A 22,717-nucleotide genomic window follows, 5' to 3' on the forward strand; every position below is an offset into this window, starting at 1 on the left:
GGTTGCCATGATAGGCCTCTAGACGCTTGCGAGCGGGATCCCGTCCGCCGCAGCGCAACCTGTTCCTGGCCCAATACTACCAGCCCCTGCCTCCCATGTCCTTCAACTTCCAAACTGTAAAGTAGAATAGGCTCCACGATCCCTTCCTCATGCGGCTGCGATGAACAAAATCCAGGGTCCTGCCAGCATGCTCGGGAACCAGTGGCAACGGACTTGCGCGTATGCTCATTGCGGACAGAGAGGGGGGGGACTGGGGGACGGCCCCCCCCTCTCTGTCCGCAAAGGCTTGGACTTTCTGTCACACCAATCTGTCACGCCTTATTCCTGAGCGTTGTCCGTGTGATCTTTCCTGGCCCATCTCCCATTTCCCAATTGTTTCTGCCTTCCTGCCCATTCCTAGCAGTTTGACGGAAATGGTTCCAGACGGCACACAACGCAATGTGCCCAACGGTCTGAATGGACGTGAAAGCTTCCGACACATGACGTCAAGAGTGGGGCCCTTTGGAGCACATCCGTCCCCGGGATTGGCTGTTGCAGCTGGACAGCTTCCCCAGAAAGGCAGGAACAACTGCGTCGCTTGTCCAGGGATTGTAGCTGAGGTGCTTTTTTTCCCTTCTTCGGTGAACCTTCGACCTGGAACATCTATTCCTGGCCGCATATACCTGCTTCAATTGCAGTCCACCGAGGATTCACATGGGCTCTGACTCTGCGAGCTCTGTAGTAAGGGCCTACTGGTCTTCATATATTCGGGCCAGACTCCAGACGCCACGCCTGCGGTCCTCGGGTGCAATTGAAACGGACACGACCACGGCTGGCTAGCGTCCTAGGGCCACCAACCTTGGAAGCTCCGTGCAGAGGTACCCGATTGCCCAAAGAGGAAGGACCCTTGGAAAGCTGCCTTGGCCTTGCAGGAACCGAATCAGTCTCGCTCTCAAGATCTGTCTTGAATGAAACCCTTCGATTTATGACGTCAGTCAGCAACCTCTTACATCAGTAGACGCGCCTTGGATTGGTCAAGCTACTCCAAATTGGCTCACATGCCTGCCGATTAATGTCAGTCGAGCAGCACCCAGCTCAGGTACCTTCGACGTGCGTCTCTCTCACACACGCAGCGGTAAATTAGATTATGCTACTTGTCGACAGGCGGGCAATTTCGACATTTCGACATCACTTGGCATCAGGAAGGACCTATTTATGGAAAGACAATCCACTGAATATCGACCCGGCGCTACCAGCTTGCGCCACAGGGCCGCTTTACATAGTGCAAGCACGGTACTATGTCGACGCCAATGTAGAATTGCCAGCCAGGCGTACTTGCTGAATATCCAGCAGACTCAGAGCGGCGGGCCGGGACCCGTCTGTTGCACTGGAGCAATCCATGCCCACAGTGACAGGATTGTCGATGCCAGCAGCAGTCTCGCGTGCGACGCCCAAAGATCTGATGGACCACGATAATGGCAACCCACGGAATTTCCTCGAAAATCGGGTGGTGTATCACGACAGTCATGACAGTCCCAGCAGCCACAACACGGCACAGCTGTCTGGTTTCCTGGCTGCAACAGCTGCACAGCTGCTGTGGCACATTGTCCATTCTAAACCCCCTCCCCGCCCCCCATCCCCATCGACGTCATCTCCCAGTCCCGCCCTCCACCACCCGCGACGATCGCTGCCCCGCACAGCACGGCACAGTACGGCCCAATCTTTCTCTGCAGCAATTGGCTACCACTGGACAAACGTGGAGAGCCCTGCGGCTGCTACCGAGCTCCAACACATGCACAATTTGGTCACTGCCTTGGCTGCTTGGGTGCCCGAGGAGCAGCATCCCTGTTGGGATCGTCGAAAGGGTCTTTTTCGCCTGCTGCTAGCGCCGAGGAGCCGCGCTCGAGGACGGACTGACGACCGAGTACCTTGGTACCCAGAAAGCCAGGCCCGACTGTGTGTCGTGACGAAGACCCCTTCCGACGGCACAGACATGATGGCCTATCGGCAGAATTTTCGTACCGAATCGCAAGGCACGGCCTACGGCTTTGAGGTGAAGAGCACCCTGTCGACTCTGTTTGACCCTGGTGGCCCTGGGACGCACCGTGATCAGCGCCACCGCCATGTCAGCTCGTGCGCGCGATCCCCTCCTCTCAAACCTCTGACCACACCACGGCAGCACGCCCGGCCGAAGACCCACCGCCCACCGTGGACTTTGTTCCTCTTACCAAGGCGCAAGGCCCCATCAGGCCCATCCGCTCTACCGTCACGCCCCGTCAGGCGTCATGTTTGCATGCCGTCATCACGTTCACAAAAGTCTCAGGACTTGATGTCATGTCATGGACGCAGCCTCTGGTGCTTGGGGTGTCCGTCTGTCTGTCTACGCACAGTATCAGTTGTGAAGTGGCCGCCCAAATGGCGCTCGCAGGGTTTGGGCCGACAGTTTTTATCACAAGCTACCGGTGTGTTGTAGTGGAGAGCTACCAAACCAGAGTACCCGTTGCTAGGGTCGTGTCGCCTGGACCTCGAGAGGTTCGTCCGACTCGGTTGGACTGGCCTGGGCTGGCCTGGCTGGCTAGGTGGGTGGGGGAGGTCGTAAAATCGCCACCCATCGTGCATCCATCCCGCTGACGGGACATCATGCATTGCCTTGTTGTGTCTATGTAGGTACCGCCTTCGAGCCCCGGTGTGGAGAAAGCTTCTGCGTAGTACGCAGTACATGCCGGAAGGGGTCGCCGTTGCATACCATCAACCAGGGTCAAACTCATGTCAGGTGTGTCTAGACAAATTTCAAGCTTGGAGCAGATCCTCCATCCGGCTTGTCGCGCACCTGTTTTGCCGTGGACGAAATGCATTGCTGATAGGCGGCCCTAGCACCGAGGCTAGATTCTGGCTGGGTGCTCCAATCTAAGCTAGGTGGCGCCTCGGTCTCGACTGGGCGCGGTATCAAAGCACACTGGAGAACGCCTCAATGGGGTTCACAGGGCAAATTCTCATGACCAGGGCGGGCCGGCACCTTATTCTACGCCTGGACCTGCGAATGCATTTCCTGCCCTTATGTCTTTTTAATCTTTGTTTGGAGTCTTTTTCGGGAGGGAGGGAAAGTTCCTGATGAAAACCTCTGCCTCGGCACTCTTCACGCAGGACGGATCCCATACAGCAGAGGGTCCAGATGCTTCATCCTCCTTCCGCCACCTGGGTGGTAGCACCCGTGTGTGGGAAGACACCCAAAGTTGGGCGAGCCTAGAACAACTGTGGCTCAGCAACCTCTAGCTGCGACGTCTCTCAACAGGCTGTGGGTGGCGAAAAGCTGATGGCCAGGGGTGGTCCCCCGTCTCCCTGGCCCAGGACACTGCCGTGTTGCCTCCCAGCGGCCCATCGAAAATCGACATTCCCATCTCATTTTACCATCTGTGTGGGATCGATGTTCTGGGGGCTAGGATGGTCCAGCTCCCTGTTGGCAGGTATCCTCCCTCAAGGTCCCTCTGGCCGTGTCTCTCCGCTACCAGCACCCCTCCCCGGCGTTGCTGGATGGAGACCCCATTGTGCGTCTCCACGCCCCGTCAGGGCTTCTGCTTAAAAGGTCTCGAGCCAGGATGCTCCTGCCTGTCCTCAAGTGGACGGGTGCTTGTCAAGACCCTTTCCTGTCTTTTTTTTTTTTTTTGCCCCATCTCCACTGTCCCCGTCCCATGTCATGCCATGCGTCGGACACTTGAAAAATTGATAGTCACTGAGCTGCCCAAGACCGGACTGGACTGGACCTCTCAGACAATTTGGCCACCTACCTAAACCTCTACGGTACATATGTATATCGCTTGTCGTCATCCTTCCCTACCTCCTCCCGTAGCTCGCCCAGTGTCCGCACCAACGTCGTCTGACCAGTCCCCTTCACACCATCGACACTTTTTAAGCAAAACCATCCAGATCGTCACTGGATCATCATTGATGCGTGCTTCATCCCCTTCATGCAATGATCAGCCTTTCTCAAGCTTGCTGATATAACCTCATTTAACTATCATCCACCTTTCGCGTCGACAGGTGATTACGAGAAATATAGCGCTGGCCAACGGCAAACACTAGGCCCCGGGTGTTCGCCGTTTGTTGTGGCGAGACCTGCTCTGTGGCCTGTCGACCCGGACGTACCTCCGGACCACAGTACCAGGCCACTTCCAGAACCGTCCAGGGCCTAGCCAGCACACCTGAGGTCCTCGAGTCCGCCGCTCACTCGCATTCGGGACATTGTTTTCCATTCCCGGTTCGACTAGGCGAGGCAGCTCACATATACGGGGCAAACCCACACAATTGGTCTCTCTCGTCTCTTGGGTATTGTGGAGAAGCAAAGGTATTCGAGGAAGCCGCGTTCTTCTCAGCCACACCTGCCTCCTCCCCAGTCTCAGCTTTGTTTGCCCCTGCGGATACAAGGCACCTGGCGGCTCCTCCTTCCCGGTACCCCTGTTACTGGGACATCGTCCAAAGTAGCATTGGCTCACCGTCTTAAAGGCCCGGCCTGTCACAGCGTACCCTCCCCCGGGCACCAGGCCACGAGTCTCTGCACTACGACAGGGCTAAAAGTACGCTATAGCACCGCGCTTGAGGTACCGAAACGTCAAGAACCGTTATTCGCCTCTGCGAAGCCCTTACCCAAAGTCTGGTTAGTTCCGAGCATTCCCTTCTTGTCTTTCCTAAACACGTCCGCGCGACGTTCCGCCTTAATCTCTCACGGGAAACTTTCCGCCTGCCCCTACACCCGAGTCTTCTGCTTACACTTGCAGATTTCCATTCGTTTTGCTACGTACACAGGTATATTGCCGTGCTGTTCCAGATCGACCTGTGTATGGCTCTTGTAGCTGTGGTGGGTCTGTGCTGACTGTCGCGGAGAGTCTAGGGCTTTCGGTGAGAGCTTCAATGGGCGGCGATCCAATGAGTTCCGCGAGTGATCTACCAGCAAGCGCGTTCCTTCAAGCAGGTCCTTTAGAGACTCAACATACTCCCAACCAGGGCAGCCAAGGTGTCGACTCGCAGCAAGCCTATACCGGTCAGCTTTACGGTCAACCTCAGCCAGCTTTTACCTCGCTTTCCGAGATGGCACAACCACAAGTACCCACCCGACCGGGTCCGTACAATATGGCATCGCTGGCGAATGCTCTACCGCAGCCACCTTACAGACAGGCTCCCGTGAACAACTCGCAAATGCGTTACAACCCTTCCGGAGCTTCGCCAAGCATGCTCGGTCAGGCACAGCCAATGCACCAGTACAGCGGGCAGGGAGCTATGGGACAGCTGCCGAATCAGGCGTACTATATGCAGCAGCAGGCGCAGATGTCACCGTACTACGGTTCCCCTATCTCGCCCTCCCAGCCCCAGTCAAGCATGTCACCAAGGACCAACATGCCAAACATGCCTTATTATGGCAATCAGATCATGGGGAACCAGCAATCTCATTCCTCGATGGGTTATTACTACCCGCAGATGGCCCCATTCCATTCTCATGGGCAAGCGCCCCATAACCAGGCGATGGTGGGCTCTTTCATGCCCGTCCCAGCCTCTCAGCCTGAAATGAGGGCTGCTCCTACACAAGTTGTGGACAGCGGGAACGTAGGGGCTTTTGCTACCACGCAGGACTTGAAAACTGGTAAGTCTAAGAGCAAGACCGTCGAGAAGCATAACATACCTAACTGAGGCGCAGGTTCAAGCGAAAGCCAGTCGAATGTCGTCCGCGGACCGCCTAGGAAGCCCCGGCAAAGCGGTATGTTTATGCGCCCGTGCCAACAATATTGTTGTCTCACTAAATCTTCGAAGGCCATGCCATCTGGATTGGGAATCTGCCGTCTCAGACGGATTTAATGAGCCTTGTCCACCATGTCTGCAAGGAAGCAGACGGCCTGGAATCCTTGTTCCTGATCTCGAAGTCGAACTGCGCTTTTGCGAACTACAAAGACGAGGCTAGCTGCCTAGCAGCCCAACAGAAACTCCACGAGTCCAAATTCCAATCCGTGAGACTCGTGAGCAGACTGCGGAAGAACACTGTCGAAGGGGTCTCTGGAATCACGGCACCTACCGGCCCATCAGCTGCGACACCGCACCATGTTCCCGTGCCAGAGCCCAAAGAAAATCTGCCCATCACGACGACAGAAGTTGAACCAAGCAGCTCCGAAAATGGCACACCGTCTGTTTCGAGCGCTCCAGAGACTAAAGTCTCTCCTGCGGCAGTCGATGGCTCCACACAGAAGGACAAATTTTTCGTTTTGAAGAGCCTAACAATTGAGGACCTCGAGTTGAGCGTACGGACGGGAATCTGGGCTACCCAAGCTCATAACGAGGAGAGTCTGAACAAAGCTTTCAAGGTATGACATCAGACGTTGTACATGTGAACCAGTGGTTATTGACGAATATGAAACGCAGACAGTCGAGAACGTTTACCTGGTTTTCTCTGCCAACAAGTCCGGTGAATATTATGGCTATGCTCGCATGGTTTCCACTATCAACGAAGACCCAGCTGCGGCGATAGAATTTGCCCCCAAGGTTCAGTCCGTGAGCGACGTGGACCTGCCGAAGGAGATTCCAACCGAAGCAACTGATTCCACACCCAAAGGACGCATTATCGATGACTCAGCACGAGGCACAATCTTCTGGGAAGTTCTTCGTGAGGACTCTGCTGATAATTTGGAAGCAGATGAGGCAGCGACGGCCGCTACAACCAACGCAGAGCTAGACGCTGAGTCGAGCCTGAGCGGCGACCTCGGGCCGGAAAGCAAGACTTGGGGCAAGCCGTTCAAGCTAGAATGGCTATGCACGACCAGGCTCCCATTCTACCGTTGCAGAGGCCTGCGCAACCCTTGGAACTCGAATAGAGAGGTCAAAATTGCCAGGGATGGCACAGAACTCGAGCCGTCCGTCGGCCGGCGACTCATAGGGCTATTTAACAAGAACCTCAACGCTCCCGCACCCAGAGGCCCTATGGGGATGGGAATTGGCCCCATCCCGATGTCAATGCCTCCACAACAGCAGCCTATGCTTATGGGATACCCGCCTACGTTCCCATAGGATGGACTATGGTAGCATCCCTGATGGATACATACTCAACCCGGATCTTAAGGTTCTGTTCTCTTGTTCAAAGGACTGGTCTACAGCAGCGACCCAGGGATTTCCTATGGCCCAAGGTACCGACCTTGATTTCAGACAGCAGAGCTCATTGACACCTTGATGAGGTTTTGAACATGACAGTTAGCACTCAATCTCCAACTGGATCGGTGGGAAGGAGCTGGAGTGAGCATAGCTGGGGTTTAATGTGCAGGTTAATGGCAGAGTGGTTGCTGCTGGATTCGCAGTCTCTATTTCGTGTGGATAAGGGGGCATTCAAAATGGTTGGTGACACTCGATATCCTAGGCGGGTCTCTGGGATGTCATTGTCAAGGAGTATGGTACCGTCACAAGATACTGATAATGTCCATCCTTGAGACATCAGAAGTCGTTGCAAGCCGCCCACACAGACGCCACAGCCTGGAAGCTATAGTCTCGAAACCAATTTGTCGCCACCTGTTGATCCCCATCGCGATGCTGTGGGGGATTTCGCCTCTAATGGGAACCACAACGCATGTCGTCCAACCCTGCCGAAGCTTAACCGTTGGCCGTCGACGGGAGGCGAACTCGGCTAACAAACTCTATTTCCTGGCCGCCCCACCAGCCTTCCCGGTTCTTGAGTATGGATGATACAGTCCGCAGGGATCCTGGTCTCGGGAAAGGATTGATACTCTTCAGGGTGTATCAAGAGGTGTCACCAGGATTTCTTCGCAATTCTTTTTGTCTTGTGATACTCTGTAAATAGCCCTAGACTACATACGCGTCCAAACAGATATTCTATCAGATGTTCTGCATAGAACATTACTCAGAGTACACTCGTTCACACTGACAGTCTCCTATCTGGTTGGGAAGCGAAGGATCAGGTGCCAAATTTCGATCTCGGCCGGTAAGGCGTTGAATCATAACAAATCCACATTCGTCCATTTCACTATTACGTTGTGGAGAACGTTCGGGAAGTATGTTGGTTTCACTATAGACAAGCCGCACAAGGCTCAATACTGTGTGGCATTTCTCCGTTGGAACTGCACGTAGCAGTGCATGTGCGATTAATTGGCGGGATACTTGGTAGTGCACTGGGCCGTTCACCAAACGCCGTGTGCAGTAAGTAGCCAGTGGGTAGGTAGTCAAGCCTTGTGGGTATGACACTTGATTATCTATTCTTGAGGCTTGTTGACCTGGCGAAGCCAAACAGATGTTTGGTTGGTTAGCATGCCCCGTACACGCCATGCGGACGAAACCGGTGAGCCTGCTGCCAAGGAAGCCTGCCTAGATGTGATCACCATCTTGCGGTCTTCCTGTAATGGTCGCCAATGAAGCCGCTAGTATCTCGATGCAGGAAATCAGCCCCAAGTTTCCTCCAGTAGCAGAGAGGGTTGAGAACGCCTCCATGCCAAGTGATGTGCGCGCATGTAGGGGGCAACGACTTCAACGAATCTTGCTGCTTCCCCCGCCCCCAGATGCATGCGGGCAATGATCTCACAGTTATCATCCCATCAGGGTGTGTTTTCGCGTAGCACAGAGCTGCAAGTACTTGCCTCGCACTTTTGCATCACGAGGATGGCTTGATTCGAGCCTTGTCGTATTATCCCTCGATGCAGCTTTGCTGGAGAAGTCCTGCTCCTGGCTTGACTTACATCAATCATTTTAAGCTTTCAGGTCTGAAGCTGTCAGCAGAATCTCAGTTATCATCGAATTGCACCTTAACATCATTCATCACTTGCATAACTTGAATGCTGGGAGCATGGCTTTCGACAGCGGCCTTCACCGTGGCGAAGGCCCGAGAGATCGTCTCGCAAAGCTAGCGGTCAAGAGTTCGTTCGAACAGAAATAATTCTTCCCCCACGGCTGTATTGATGCCGTAATAAATCGTGAAGCAGTGTGTGAGGAGTTGGGAGCTGGAAGTAGCCGTCTTTCCGTCGAGGCTGGACAAACGGCACAGGAAGACCTAGACAGCCTCATGGACTTCATTATGCTAGAGAGCAAGACGATCTTTGCTATCTCGATCTTCTGTGGCCTTGACAGCCACCAGATACAGGAAGCAATGACTCAGTTCCCTTCCCTTGGGCTCAATGATTCCCAGTTGCCTATCATCTTCGAGGATAGCGGATCGCCACCCCCGATATTCTATTTTTCCTCCGAGAAAGCATACAGAAAGCCATGGAACCATTTCCTGGTGAAGACCTTCTGTTCTGAGGTTCAGTGGATGTCCCTCCCACCAATGTTCCTCTTCCGGGAAAGCCAATTGAAACCGCAGAGCAACACCATTCTTCCGTTTACAGGGGCAGTCACACATCGAGGTGTCGAGACATTTGGTAATGCGCGTGCGGTTACAATTCACCCATCGCATCGAAATGATATTGGCACCCATGTGAGAATATCGATGCTAAATACATAGATGCCGCAACTGGCGATGTGCTTACCTTGGACAAATTCCCTCAACTTTTATCAACATCACAATTCCTTCTCTATTAAACAACATGTTTCATTTCGCATTATCTTCGTAATTGTACACTCAAGCGTCTAATGCAAGGATGTTCTGCTCAGCAGCAGCTTCTCGCATGGTATGTACTACAACTTAAATTATCATTTTACCATTTTATTGTGACACACAGAAGCCTTTCGTTATGGTCAACAACTTAGGGATCTTTGCATGAACATTGGCTACAAAAGGTCTACCACGTGCCGCTTAAGCTACATGAGAAGTCAAGCTGCTCCATCCCTTCGCTTGACCAAATCCGTCTCGAATTCCAGCCCGGCCTGCCTCCTCAAGACTCCATACATGGATGAGGAATCGAGAGGGCGACCTTCGGCGTCAGAGGCCTCCTTGGCCTCCTGGAGATGCTTCTGCACTACCTCGCCCACCGGCAGCTCAGCCCCTGCATCTCGCGCACAGTCGATCCCGTGCCCTACGTCCTTGAGCGCGAGGTTTAGATCCGACCAGGGCCTCTGCCCCTTTGCTGGCATGTAAGCCCCGGTGGTCAGCCTCTTGGACATGGACAGCGCCAAGGGGCCGTACTGCTGCTCGATTAGGGATTCCACGGGGCCGTTCCCCAGGCCGGTCTTTTCTGCGAAGACGTGTGTTTCGGAAACGACCTCCATCACTAGGGATTTATGTCAGTGTTGTGAGTCCATATACATGTGTATTTGGCCATGAGATGGATCGTCGGAAAGGGTGCTCTCTTCTAAGAGAACAATTCATTCAGTCACTTACTGGCGGCGGTCATGAAGTTGCTGAGAAGACAAGTGTGAGCAACCAACCACATGCTCGTCGAAGTATAGCAAGAAGTCCGGGGTCATAGACTTACCCTGCAGTCTTCAACAGGCTGGCCTCTTTGACGTCCTCGCCAAGGCGGATCACACCCCTACCCATGACGCCGACGAGGAACGGGCTGATCACCCGGACGGCATCCTCCGGCCCGGCCAGGACAAACAGGAGCCTCCCCTCGGCGGCGACCGGGCTCGCGCCAAAGACGGGCGCGGCGACGAACACGGCGCCGCTCGCGCGCAGCCTCGCCTGTGCCTTCTCCGAGGACCGCGGGTGGACGGTGGACGTGTCCACGACGATCTTGCCCGACAGGTCGTTGCCGGCCCCGGCGCCGATGATCGCATCGAGGGTCGCCGCCAGGGCCGAGTCGTCGCTGAGGGACAGGAACATCACTCTCGAGTTGGACACGAGGCTCGCTATGCTCTCGCACGGCACGCCTCCCAGTGCCTGGAGCGTCAGTCCGCGGCTCATGGTGCGGTTGTGGTAGTGAAGAGGGGGAGCCCCGAGCTGGGACAGGTGGCGCTGGAGGTTGGTGGCCATGCCCAGTCCCATGGAACCGAGTCCTGTGATGTGTCAGGACCCTGTAGTGCTCCAATTTCTGTACATTCTGTTGCTCTGCATGGCTTTATTTGAACAGGGAGGACGGCATACCGATCCAGCCTAATCTGGTGTTTTCATCAGTCGAGGTCGAGCTCTCCATCGTTGCGGCTTTCACGTCTTCCGCCACTCCAGTTCGAAATGTGGCTCTAAATGTTAAGCTTAAGAGACTTCAGATTTGATGTCCAGTCAAATAATGTCATTGGCTGAGTGACGTTCCAACATGATCGACCCGCTATCCGAGAAGTGAGTCGAGCCGTGGTGGGAACCGGAGCCGGAGCCGGCCGGAGTTAAGTGCCGGAGGATGCGGCCCCGGCAGCGATTCCACCTCCATGTCCTACTTTGCTATGGTTGCCATTTCGTCACGACACTATGTGACTTGTGAGGCTTAGCTGTTCTGTATCAAAATCACAGGCGATGGCTCAAGTTCTCGCTTGCAACAGTATCAGCTTAGTTTCAAGCTTGAGGAAAGATTGGCTGTTGAAAGTCCAGCCAACCTGTCCATCAAGTCAAGGTAATTTGCTCACAGTCTTCGCGAGTAATCATTGGAATGGGGTGTGATTTTAAAACATTTTGAATCAATAATGTATTAAATGAATGATCTAATCAAAGCACTGTTCCAATTTCCCAAGCTTGTCCATCAAAGTACGCCAGCAATCCTTGGATCAATGCCGCAAAATGCAAAACTAAACCCCATGCAAAACCATCATTCGATTCATAATCTCGTCGTTGTCGCAGTGTAATGCCAGTTGTGTTTCATCAAGGAGCGAAGCATTGTGCTCGGTATTCCGGCGAGATTTAAAAAAGGAGAGAGCGCCGTTTACTGGATGGCAATGCGACGGCCCTCCTGCTTCTTGACCTTGGGCACGGTGATGCTCAGAACACCGTTGTTGAGGTTGGCAGTGACCTGCTCCTGATCGATGCGGCTGGGGAAGCTGAAGGTCCGGTGGAAGGTGCCGATGGACCGCTCCGAGACCCAGATCCTCTCGGCGGGCTTGGACACCTCCTGCTGCTTGTTGGCCTTGGTGACTTCTGTGGAGGTGCCCTGCAGCTTGGCCGTCTCGGCCTCCTCGTCCTCGACGGTGGCCTTGTGGGAGTTACTGTGCTCCTTCTCGCCGCCCTCGGTGATGGCGCCGCTCATCTGGACACTGCCATCCTCGTTGGGTGGGGTGCCGGAGGTGTAGTGGCGCTCAACTTTGCCTGAGATGACAATTGTTGAGTCATCGGTGAACTCAATGTTGATGTTGTTCTTCTCAATCCCGGGGAGTTCGCCGTGCAACTCGTAGCTGCCCTCTAGCTCCTTGACATCAAACTTAGGGGTGAAGGCCGGGAGAGTGGCAGCCCGGCGACCGGTCTGCCTCTGCCCCTGTTGTCCTTGCTGGGTGGAGACTTCCCGGGAGTAGTTGTCATAGTCGTCCAGGAGACGGAAGAGAGGGGTGAAGGAGGATTCAGGAGCGAAGTAGGATCGAGGGAAGAAAGACATTTTGGCTGTGGTGGTGATAGGTCGAGAGATCTTGAGAGTGGTTGATGGTGTGCGAAGTGTTCGAGGGAGTTGCTTGTAGACTGTTTTGGTAGAGTGCATGAAGGCCTTTGTTTGATTGTTGTTGTGTTGATGATGATAAGAGCAGCTGGGGTTACGGAGAGATTCACTGCATCTTTATACTTGAGAATGGGTGATGATGGAGGGCATAGTTGAAGCTTCGCGAAAACCGTGGAAACGGCGAGGCTGCAACCCGACGTAATCATCACGACACGCCCAGAAGGCTGTGGCACGCCGTAGATGGTTCCATAGCCGCTTGCACAGGTCACAACGGTGACACTTGTCCGGGTTTGGCAAGAGCAAGAAGGCTGGAGAAGGTGCGAGATGAAGCTCCCACCACCGTTGCAGCTTCGTGCTGCCGCCGGAAGCCCCTGGAATCTTCTAGCCGATTCCACAAGGGAGACCTCACCAACAACACCCAAATTCAGCTTCCACGATCTGTAACGAGCTGCAATCAAATTTACAGTCGACAATTGGATGCATCACCTGTTCTTTTGTTCCTACCAGCTTGTGAGACATCTGATTAATAGTTTTCTGTTGATGCAGCACATGGTAGCTTGTCCATCTCAATGCTGTTGGCGGCAGAGTCATGCAAGGCATGGAATCATTCAGGCCAGCCAATCACACCAATCACATCCATCAGGGTTAAACCCTGATGGCTGTTACGTCCACTTGCCTCCCCAAATGGTGTTTAAGAGATGGTTCGAGGACAACGCAAAGTCTATACAATACAGTTCAGTGGTGACTTTGAGCCTGGGACAAATTTTGAGAATGCAAGGCAAGTGAAAGTGCTCCTTAAGCGCATGACTCTACCGAGGACATGATCCCCAGAGAATTTATCAGGGTTCACTCATATTGAGCGTCACTTGGCTAATTGGAGTCAACTTGAAAGTCTCACAAAGCTGAGACACTTTTCATTCTCTGAGGATCTTTGCATATCATGAAGAACACTAGTTGGGGGCTACTTGGGTAGAGTAATGAGCGACCAGGAACTTACTCCAATGTCAGGCCCTATACGGTACGGTATACTTGGCATACTATCGTGGACACCCGAGCGGATCTACATGGGCTGAGTCTGTCCAAAATCATCCTCAGATTGCATAGAGAAATACTTGGCCACATCATTACGATGAATGAACTTTCATAGATGGAGTTGATCAAGGATAATTCAAGCGGGATAGGTATGGGTGGTAATTATAGAGAGACAGGTGAGCATTTCTGGATGGGGCAAATGAACAGCAAAGGATTATTCAGTCAAAAGACGACCAGACTGGCGAGGAACTCAAACTCGATTCTCCAGCACCAGCTGCTGCTCAATTTCATGCGCAGCATTTACTGCGGAATAGCCACCAAGACTGACATTCGTCAGGCACTTTCAGGTAGTGGCAAAATTAAGGATTCTCGTACATGTCTCCGGTACGATACGTCCAGAACAGACACGCAGTCATCTCACCACTCTCGATAATGCGGGTTATGCCAGACGACTATTTACCAGCGCAATCTCATCGAGGGCGGGTGGACTTTGTCCGTGGGATGCACTGTTCCAAAGTATCAGGCCACTTCCACAAGCCCACAGTTTGAAGACCTCCTCCGGGTGACGAGGTTGAACCGAATGTAAGTAGGCCTCGTTAATGGGTGCTTGCAAGAGAGATTTTCTACAATGAGATCCATAAATTTACCTTCCGACTTCACCCCTTCCCCTTCGAGTACTTTGATAGCTTGAAAAATGCTCCTAGATGTCAAGACATGAGCAAGACACTATGCGGGCATACGTATCGTACATCAAACCCTCTCTCAACCATGCGATGTCGACATATTTTAACAATATTCATCTTTCAAGACGATGATGTGGTATCCTTGGTGAGCCTTAGGCAGGTGTAAATAAACAGCTTGTTCGTTTTGTTGTTATACGAGTGCGCAATCACAAGGCGACCGAGAGTTGTGTGTATCAAATGACTACATATTCTGGAGCCGAAGATGGTGTTGGTAGGTCTCTCGTACGTACGATAATCGTATGGGAAGCAATCGTGTATTGGTGTTGTTCTGTCTAAGTCTGAGAGGCTACGTGCCCCGGAGGGGATAACTAAAGTAGCCTTCCAAGTGACGAGGGTCGTACTTGCCAACACTCGCAGTTTTTCTCTTCTTCTGATGAGTGTGTACGATCCTCGTCGTAGTCAGCCCCAAAATCATAATCCATCGCATGTTGAGTGTGTACGACCTTCGTCGTAAGAAAGCATTGCTAAAGAGGCCCAAAATCATAACTCATAAGTTCCAAAGCAAGTCCTGGCGACCCTCGCCATTGCACCACCCTTCAGACTTGCGACCTTCGTCATTGCACCATTCCTTAAACATCATACCCATCGTCCTCGACACTCGGCTTTTGGGGTCGCTTCTTTGCGGAGATCGTTGACTTCCGCGCAGGGGCCTTGGTCCTGAATCTCTTCTTTGCAGGGGAAGTCGATGCCTGCGAAGCTGGTGCCGGACCCTTTAGCTTGCGTCCGTTTTTGTCACGTACCTCCGTAATGCGAACGTCGTCGTTTCCGTCCTCACTCTCATCATCAAAACGTACTCGGTATTGCTTCGGATTGTTCTCCTTTAGCCACTTCTTGTCCTCCTGAAACTGAGCGTTGCGAGCAGCCTGATTATCCATCAGGTCCTTCTCTCGCTTTCTGTCATTTTTTTTGATCTCCTTGATGGTCATCTTCTGCTTGGGTTGCTTGGGCGGTGGCGCATATTTCTTGACGAGTCCCTTTATGTACGGGCCTCGCACGCGCTCATTGGTGGTCCAGTGCAAAAAGTTCTGAAGCTGGGTCAGCATGGCAATCCAGTCCTTCGACAGCTGAATCTTTCCGGTCCGGTATGTGTAGAAGACACTTGGGATTGAAACTCCTGTCGGGTCGTTCATTGCGGAGATCGCAATGATCTGGCATTTGAGATGGTGGTCGCCCCAGTGGTTCTCGTCGTCGGGGATGCCACGCAGTCTTGCACCAGGAGTTCCAATGCTCTTAACGTGGATGCGTAGCTTTCTGACCATATTGTTGGAAGATATCTGCTCATCCCAATACCGAAAGTTGTTAATGATTTGGATGACAGCTGTCATAGTGGCGTCGTTCAGGAAAAGTGTCTTGGCCTAGGCCACAGCCATGGCCTTCAGCTTGTCGATTTCAATAATTCCGCGGGAGTTGACCTTGGTGAGCAGCTTGCTCTTTCTGGTGCCTGGCACGAGAGTGAAGTCAGAGGCGGTCTCTGCGATCTTCGTCAAGGTCTCGTTGGCCTGGTTTTGGTCGTCTTCATCGTCGGCAATGATCGGATTGCCATTGGTATCGAGCGGACGAGAGTCGTCATCATCGACATCCTTATCGACATCCATCGGACGAGCGAGCGGACGAGAGTCGTTATCGTCGACATCCTCATCGACATCCATTGGATGAGCGTCGTCGGCGACGACCTCGCCACAGGAACCAGCAAGACCAACAAGCTCGTCTTCATCCTCATTGGTTAAGGCGATTCTGGCCCTTCTTGCAGCCTTGGTGATAATTCCGATCTTCATCTTGTCGCTTAGTGGGAATGCAGTTGCGATGTTCGTTTTGTTGGTCGAGGTTGTAGTTGCGATGTTCATAGGGGAATCCTGATTCTGGTTGAGGGTTGCGGTAGGGCTACCTCCAGTGCTGGCCATGTCGACGGCAGCCGTGGCGACGGTCGTACTGGGTGTGTCCTCAGCGCGGGAAGCAGATGCGATGTTCGCTGGATGATTCTGCTTGCCATCGTCGTCCTCGTGAGGCATGTTGATGAAAGTGTTAAACGACTCTTGCAAGTCGTCGTTGGTGTTCTCCATCGTAATGGAAAGGAAAAGGATTTTATAGGAATTCAGCAATCAAAATGAATGTTTGTGGTGCAAAACTCTGCGATTGTCGTGCGATGATCGTCAGTTCATTCTTTGGTTGTGAGAGAAGTTGACAAGTTGCAAACGAATTCGACGAAAGTCGGTTTCAACGTCCCGCTGATGAACAGCAGCGAAAGGCGATGATAATGATGAGGTTGACTTCAGAACGATGATCGTTAATGATATTAATGATTGTGAGGTTGTCCTCATGTGGGATGAGGTACTGAGAAGGTCTTGGTTGAAATGTGGAAGGTTGAAGTTTGTGTCGGGGGTTTGAGTTTGGGAGGTGTGAGGTTTTGCAGCTGGCGGCGGCGAGGTTGGAAGGAAAAGGGTGCCAGCGGCAAGTTGCTCCTTCCTTAGCAGGAAGGGGCCACTCCAGGTCTCTCAACCGACCCGTCTACCCGTATGCGAAGCTCGTTGTCGTCGATGAGCTTCTGTAGTGCGGTGTTTGGAGTCGGTTTTGTCATTGCGTCGGCAGGGTTGTCTTTCCCATTTATCCACCTTACTTCGGCAATCTTTCTCATCTCATACGATTCTCGCAGTGACATGATATCGATCATGAGGCGCTTTTCCTTCGTTGTTCCCAGCTTCACAAGGCATTCGTACAGGCTGTACGAGTCCGTACAAATGATCAAGGGTATGTCCGGCAACAAGAGTCGTCTCGTGGCCATCCTGATTGTTGTGGCCAGGGAGATTCCAATATCCACTCCGTTCACCATGCCGTAAATTTCGCTTGCCAGCACGCTTCGGGTGACACGTTTACACTTTGTTAACGACCAATGAAGAATGTTGCCCGTCATTGTAAATCCCTCGGTTTCCTTGCGAGTCTCGTTTGCAAGGACGACAACATATCCGAGTTGAGATGTTAAGTCCCGGTTGTTTGCGAATGATCCGTTTGCAAACACAAAAAGTTTCGCTGTCTCGAGATCCAGGGGCACATACTTAATTCCTCGCATGGCGTTGTCCATCTGCCACGACAGTCGCACGTTCAGGCTCTTGTGATCTCCTGCCTCCGGGTTCTGTACCTATGCAGCCACTGAAAGATCGTACGAAGCTTCTGGTTGGCAGATTGAAGCTATGTATGCTTCGCGGGCTCTTTGTTCGAGGTATCTCTGGGGAGCGTCTTTGACTGTCGCATCGATGAGGGCAAGTTTGTCGGCCTGTCCCTTCTGTCGAGTAGTGATCGAGCCGGTGGTGTCCATGGTCATGCGAGCCCCGTTGTAATCCATTGGGTTTTCGGGCGTCAGCTCTTGTTTCGGTTTTCCTCGCAGTTTCGCAGCTTTCATCTCGGTCTCCTCCTTGTCCTGGAATTCTGGCATGGACAGAATCAATGTGTCGTCCGTTTGCATGCCTACCATTCCAAAGGGTTGTGTGGGCTTCGTAATCATTAAGCAAGGATCATATGTGGAGCAGTTCATCTTGAGCTTTTGTCGGTGATGTCTTTGGTATGTGTCGAACCAGTGAACGCCGGATTCTGCTATGCCATACAGGGGTCGGATGACATGGATGATCGTGCCTGGAGGGTATTTGTTCTTCAGTTCCTTTGGTAGCTCTGCGAGGATCGTCCTGCGCAGTTCGGACTTTGCTTGGGGGTAGGCTTGAGTGATATCTCGGAGTGTGAGAACCATGCCTTTTTCTCGGATCAATGAGGGGGCGAGTGCGAGGATCGTTCGTTGGCTCATTCTTTGAATGGTTGGGCTTTGCGTTAGGATTGATCCCTTTTTGTCGTCGTTGTAACCTTGGATAACAAATCGGGATTTCTCGTAGGGTTTCGTGGTTTTGCCTTTCACCTCCCGTACCATGCGGGACTTGAAGAGACGATGTTCGCCATGTTGCTTTGCTGACCATTTCTCGGTTCGGAAGACATCTCTAGCAATGAGGTCGTCAATTTCCATTCTGTCAGACTCTTTAAATGGTAAGCCCGGTGTTGTGATGACTCCGTCTTGTCTCAGTTTGATCGCCAGGTCGTAGTTTTCATTTTCTTTCTCCGAGATATATGACACAATAATGCAGTCTTTTGTCTCCGGTGACGGTGGTCGCACAACAGGTTGCATCTAAGGTTCCATGGCTGGGTCTTCTGCTTGCGAGGGTTGCATTTCCTCGTCGTTGTCTCGGTAGTACGGTCGAATGACCGTTAACCTGAACGTCGCGGCTCCGTTCGGCATGTCCAAGGTTATGTCATGGCCGTCCACGGCAATGACCTTGTATGGACCCTTCCATCCCTCTCTCTCTCTCCACACGCGAACTTCGCATTGCAGCGGATATTCCGTATTGGAGATAGGTCCAACCTTGGTGTTCAGTGCGTCTCGCACTTGCCGTTCGGCCATGGTTTTTCGCAGCATCTTCATGGCCTTCGAAACAGCTTCCGCTCGCTTCCACGTCAATGGTGATGGTGGTGACTCATGCGATACTCATGGGTAGGCGCCGAAGACCAGGAGCGTAGGGACCAGTCCGTTTGGTCCAGCAGTATCGTTGACAGCTTTCACAGCCATCTGCAGGATAGCATCGTCATCTGTGCTGTCATGCAGTTTGGTGTACAGGATTTCATATGCTCGTCTGAGGGCTTGATGGTATCTCTTAACTTTCCCAATGGACCAATGTGCCTCCACGGGGACCTGTTTGCATTCGATTCCCATCATCCGTGCCTCCGAACGGAATTCCGAGGATGCGAAGTTCGTTCCTGCGTCGTGTTTGATGACATCTGGTGGTCCTTGGTATGTGTCGATCCAGAGCATTCGCAGTGTCTGCCATGCGGTCTTCGCAGACATCGATTTCAAGAATTTCGCTCCCTGGAAAGCAGTGGCCCAGTCCACAACGTGGAGGACCGGACGTCCGCTCAAATACATCACGTCGACCAAGATTTCGTAGTTAAATTCACGATCGTCGCACAACGTGAACTTGAAACGCCTGGGTGCGGGTCCGTTCATCTGACAATGGTGACACATCTTCTCAATCTCTGCCATTGCTTGTTTGTCGACATCTGAATTGCCGGCTTTTTCAAGCATCCGGCATAGTCGATCTGTCGATGGGTGTCCGAAGCGACGGTGGAGTCTCCTCATTTCTGTTTCCGAGAGGAAATACACAGCATTGACAGTCTGGTCTAGGAAAAACCATGGGTGGCCCCATTTTCTGAGTATTGGTACGACAGTCGCACCGTCGGAGGAAACCATTTCATCTGTGATGTTGTTGTAATACACTTGGAGCCTGTCCATGTCTGCCAGGCAAAGCAGGAATGGGGTTTGTGCCTGGACGACATGGAAGTTGACACGACCAACTGGGGTGGAAATTTCCACTGTGCCAAGCGAATCGATGGTTGTCCCATCACCGAATTTGACTTTGGCTTTTCCTGCGGCGGTCGTATTGATTTGGTACTTCGGGTCTTCTCGTTGCAGTGCAAGAAATTGCTCGTGTCCAGCCGTGGACACTGATGATGCTCCTGTGTCCGGCAGGATTCCTTGAAAATGAGTTTGGTCGTATTTGTTCTTCAAGACGAATTGACTGGCTGCGACGGTCGTCTCCATTCGGAAGACGTCGTCTCCCGTGATTTGGTGCATAAACGCTTCGTTGGCCAGGAAATTGACATTTGCGTAATGGACCTCCTCATCGGGTCCCACCTCTGTGACATAGGTATCGCCGTTGCGACCGTCGTCTTGATCCTGTTCGTCTTCACATTCGTAGAATTCATCTTCGTCGTCCATCTCACATCCCTCAAATTCGCTCAGAAAAGTATCAAAGTCGTCATCACGACCTTCGTATTCACATTGTGTCAAGTAGCTTCTTCTTGCTGAACGTTGCTCGTCAGCCGAATGTTTGGTTGACCAGCATCCCTCCTTCTTGCAAACATAACATCTTTTCTTCCAGGGTCGTCCTCCTCCTCCTCCTCTGCGAGCGTCGTCACTTTGAGTTCCACGGCCAGTACCATAGGATCTTGGCTGCCCAAAGCTTGGACGGCTTGGGTTCGGTCGGCCAAACCTTCGATTTCCTCGAAACGCCTGAGACTGCGATCGTCGTCCTCCCCTTGGCTTCCAGCCGTTGTATCTGCGGTCGACGTAATATTGATCTGGGACTTCGTCCATGACGTGGATCGTAGTTGCGCGGCTGAGCTGTGTTTCCACTGCGGATCTCAGGTCCGAAAATAACTCTTCGCACAGTTGAGCTGGCTTGAAAAGAGCCATTTCCAGCTCGGGAACTCCTCTGCAAGCTTTGATCACCGTTGTTCTCAAGTTGTCCTCCCCGGCATAGTCTCGGCCCAGTGCCCGTTGGCAAAGTTGCAGCTTGTCGAGCATCAGACGTAAAACCTCGTGCAGGTCTTTGTCCGGGTTTTATGCTCTTGTCTTTGCGAACGTCGTTGTCGTCCAGTCTGTGTAGTAGTGCTGGTGGTTAAGGTCTGTGTCGAAATGCATCTTGATTTTAAGGTACGCTGTTGCGAACGTGTCAGTCCGATTCACAAAATGAAGGTAGTAGGCCTCGGCTCGGTCTTTAAGCATCCGGGGAAAAACCGCATGGAATTGACTTGGCTGGATTTCGGCATGATAGCAGATGTTGAAAAACATCTTCATCTTGTCGTCCAGCAGGTCGTACGGGTCCCCAGTATACTTGCGAGAGTCGTCAAAGGTTTTCACAAACTGTGCTGACTTCGCCAGATCCAAGCGCTCATTGGGAATGTGTTGTGGGGGAAGAGTTTCGTACGGGTCATACTTCTCGTCTGGCGGAGGCATTCCCGGGGCAGCCCAAGGTTGTGCCGGGTATGGTGTATGTCTCCAGTACGAGCTTCGTCTCCATCTCTCCGCTGGTGACAGTGGGCCCTGCTGGCCGTACTGGTTTTCAATGGATTGCATCACTGGGTCTGGGTTCTGTGATTGCGCGCCCGGAGCCGGCGGCGGCGGTAGAAGTTGTCCCGGGGACTGTCCTCCCGGCGACTGTCGTTGTTCAGAGCCTGCCTGTGATGCTCGTGGGGGCTGTGCTTGTGGTTGCTGTCTCTGAAGTTGGGTGCGATATTCGTTCATGCTTGATTCTGGGGCCAACGGGGCATTGCGAAGCTCGTTGTCAGTCCATTCCAATCTTTCCTCGGCTTGGGCCACGGCAACCAACTGTGGTGCCACAGGTTGGTTGTTGCGCCCTGTGTAGATGCCTCGCGTCCGAAGGAAGACTTTCAGACATCGTCGGCAAGGATTCGGCAGTGCTTCAAACATTGCCTGTGTCCACGCCGCGTAGTCCTCGCGGTAGGCAACGAAAAGGTCGTCATCGTAGAGGTTTTGTTGCGTGTAGCTTGCCAAAGTACTTGCCAGGTAGGTGACCAGGTGTTCCACCGGTGCTCCCTGTGCGGGGGCCGTAAACCACAGTTCCGGGTTGATGTGTCCACGGTAGGCCAGGTCGATCGGAGTTTGAGCAAGCATCTCGTCGACCGTGTACCCTCCAATGAGAGCCGGTGGCTCCTCGGCGTTGTCAGCCATTCTTGCAGGTTTTCGTGGCGAATATCGTAAGGAGTGAGATCAACGAAACAAAGAGATGTTAATGAAACAGGTGATGTTTTGGGAGCAAGTCGATGATGGTAGTTCGATGGTGAGCAAGTTGTGGTTGTCAGGAGGAAAAAGTTGTCGGTTCCTTCAGGCCTCGGAAGCTAGGGCTTTCTCCCGTCGTTAGGTCCTTCCGTGTCAGCCGGAAGCGTAGTGCGTGACTCGCGCTTGCTTGTGACGTAGCGTTGCGTCAGCTCCAGCAGTTGCGACAGTTGCGAGCTTCGTCTGTTCAGCAGTTGTTGGGTTCTGCCAGGTCTTGAAGAGGATTCGAAAATGGGTTCGTTTTTGGTGGAGTCTTGTGCGTGATAGACGCGTATCTCCCAGATGGCGACGAATGTGCGTACGGATATCGCAGGGAATGCCACTCGGTCTGTTCGATCTTCGCAATGTCTGCTCAGGGAGTCTGATGGTGCAGGGAGGCCTGAAGAAGCAGTCGTTGCTGTGTAGCGCTCGCCGACGAGGAGGATGTGATTTTCGGGTCAGGGAAATCCTCGTGGGGTTGCCTCTTCTACCTTGTTGATCTGTGGTACCTACGACCACTGATCAGTGTTGGTAGGTCTCTCGTACGTACGATAATCGTATGGGAAGCAATCGTGTATTGGTGTTGTTCTGTCTAAGTTCTGAGAGGCTACGTGCCCCGGAGGGGATAACTAAAGTAGCCTTCCAAGTGACGAGGGTCGTACTTGCCAACAGATGGAGACGTCAAGACATTTACCACGCAGCTAACATGTGCCCTAAGGATGCTTTCTTCACTAACTTGAAGCTGCTAGTACAGCCGGATGGCACCAATACTAAATAGTGGTCAAGTTTGTATGCACCCATAGGTACTTCAAACCGTTCGGGAGTTTGCCCCAAGG

The 22,717-nt window shown here is 52.7% G+C and overlaps 5 protein-coding genes across 5 annotated transcripts; 1 reads left to right on the forward strand and 4 right to left on the reverse strand.

Moving 5' to 3' along the window:
* Nucleotides 1–5,535: 5,535 nt before the first annotated feature.
* Nucleotides 5,536–7,023, forward strand: INS49_008341 (uncharacterized protein; the record flags this gene model as incomplete). The annotated part of the gene is made up of 4 exons (XM_043169085.1): nt 5,536–5,611; nt 5,666–5,725; nt 5,779–6,323; nt 6,382–7,023. 4 exons carry the CDS (start codon nt 5,536–5,538, stop codon nt 7,021–7,023), a joined length of 1,323 nt encoding a protein of 440 aa, XP_043026765.1.
* A 2,739-nt stretch (nt 7,024–9,762) lies between these two features.
* INS49_008342 (uncharacterized protein) lies at nt 9,763–11,024 on the reverse strand (the record flags this gene model as incomplete). Its single annotated transcript, XM_043169086.1, has 4 exons — nt 9,763–10,160; nt 10,271–10,290; nt 10,365–10,887; nt 10,976–11,024. The coding sequence occupies 4 exons, from the start codon at nt 11,022–11,024 to the stop codon at nt 9,763–9,765; spliced, it is 990 nt and encodes a 329-aa protein (XP_043026766.1).
* Nucleotides 11,025–11,741: 717 nt separating this feature from the next.
* INS49_008343 (uncharacterized protein) lies at nt 11,742–12,404 on the reverse strand (the record flags this gene model as incomplete). The annotated part of the gene is made up of 1 exon (XM_043169087.1): nt 11,742–12,404. The coding sequence occupies one exon, from the start codon at nt 12,402–12,404 to the stop codon at nt 11,742–11,744; it is 663 nt and encodes a 220-aa protein (XP_043026767.1).
* Nucleotides 12,405–14,805: 2,401 nt separating this feature from the next.
* INS49_008344 (uncharacterized protein) lies at nt 14,806–15,561 on the reverse strand (the record flags this gene model as incomplete). Its single annotated transcript, XM_043169088.1, has 1 exon — nt 14,806–15,561. The coding sequence occupies one exon, from the start codon at nt 15,559–15,561 to the stop codon at nt 14,806–14,808; it is 756 nt and encodes a 251-aa protein (XP_043026768.1).
* A 30-nt stretch (nt 15,562–15,591) lies between these two features.
* On the reverse strand, nt 15,592–16,296 carry INS49_008345 (uncharacterized protein; the record flags this gene model as incomplete). The annotated part of the gene is made up of 1 exon (XM_043169089.1): nt 15,592–16,296. The coding sequence occupies one exon, from the start codon at nt 16,294–16,296 to the stop codon at nt 15,592–15,594; it is 705 nt and encodes a 234-aa protein (XP_043026769.1).
* Nucleotides 16,297–22,717: the final 6,421 nt, after the last annotated feature.

The sequence above is a fragment of the Diaporthe citri genome (assembly GCF_014595645.1).
Source record: "Diaporthe citri strain NFHF-8-4 chromosome Unknown scaffold_3, whole genome shotgun sequence".
NCBI lineage: Eukaryota > Fungi > Ascomycota > Sordariomycetes > Diaporthales > Diaporthaceae > Diaporthe > Diaporthe citri.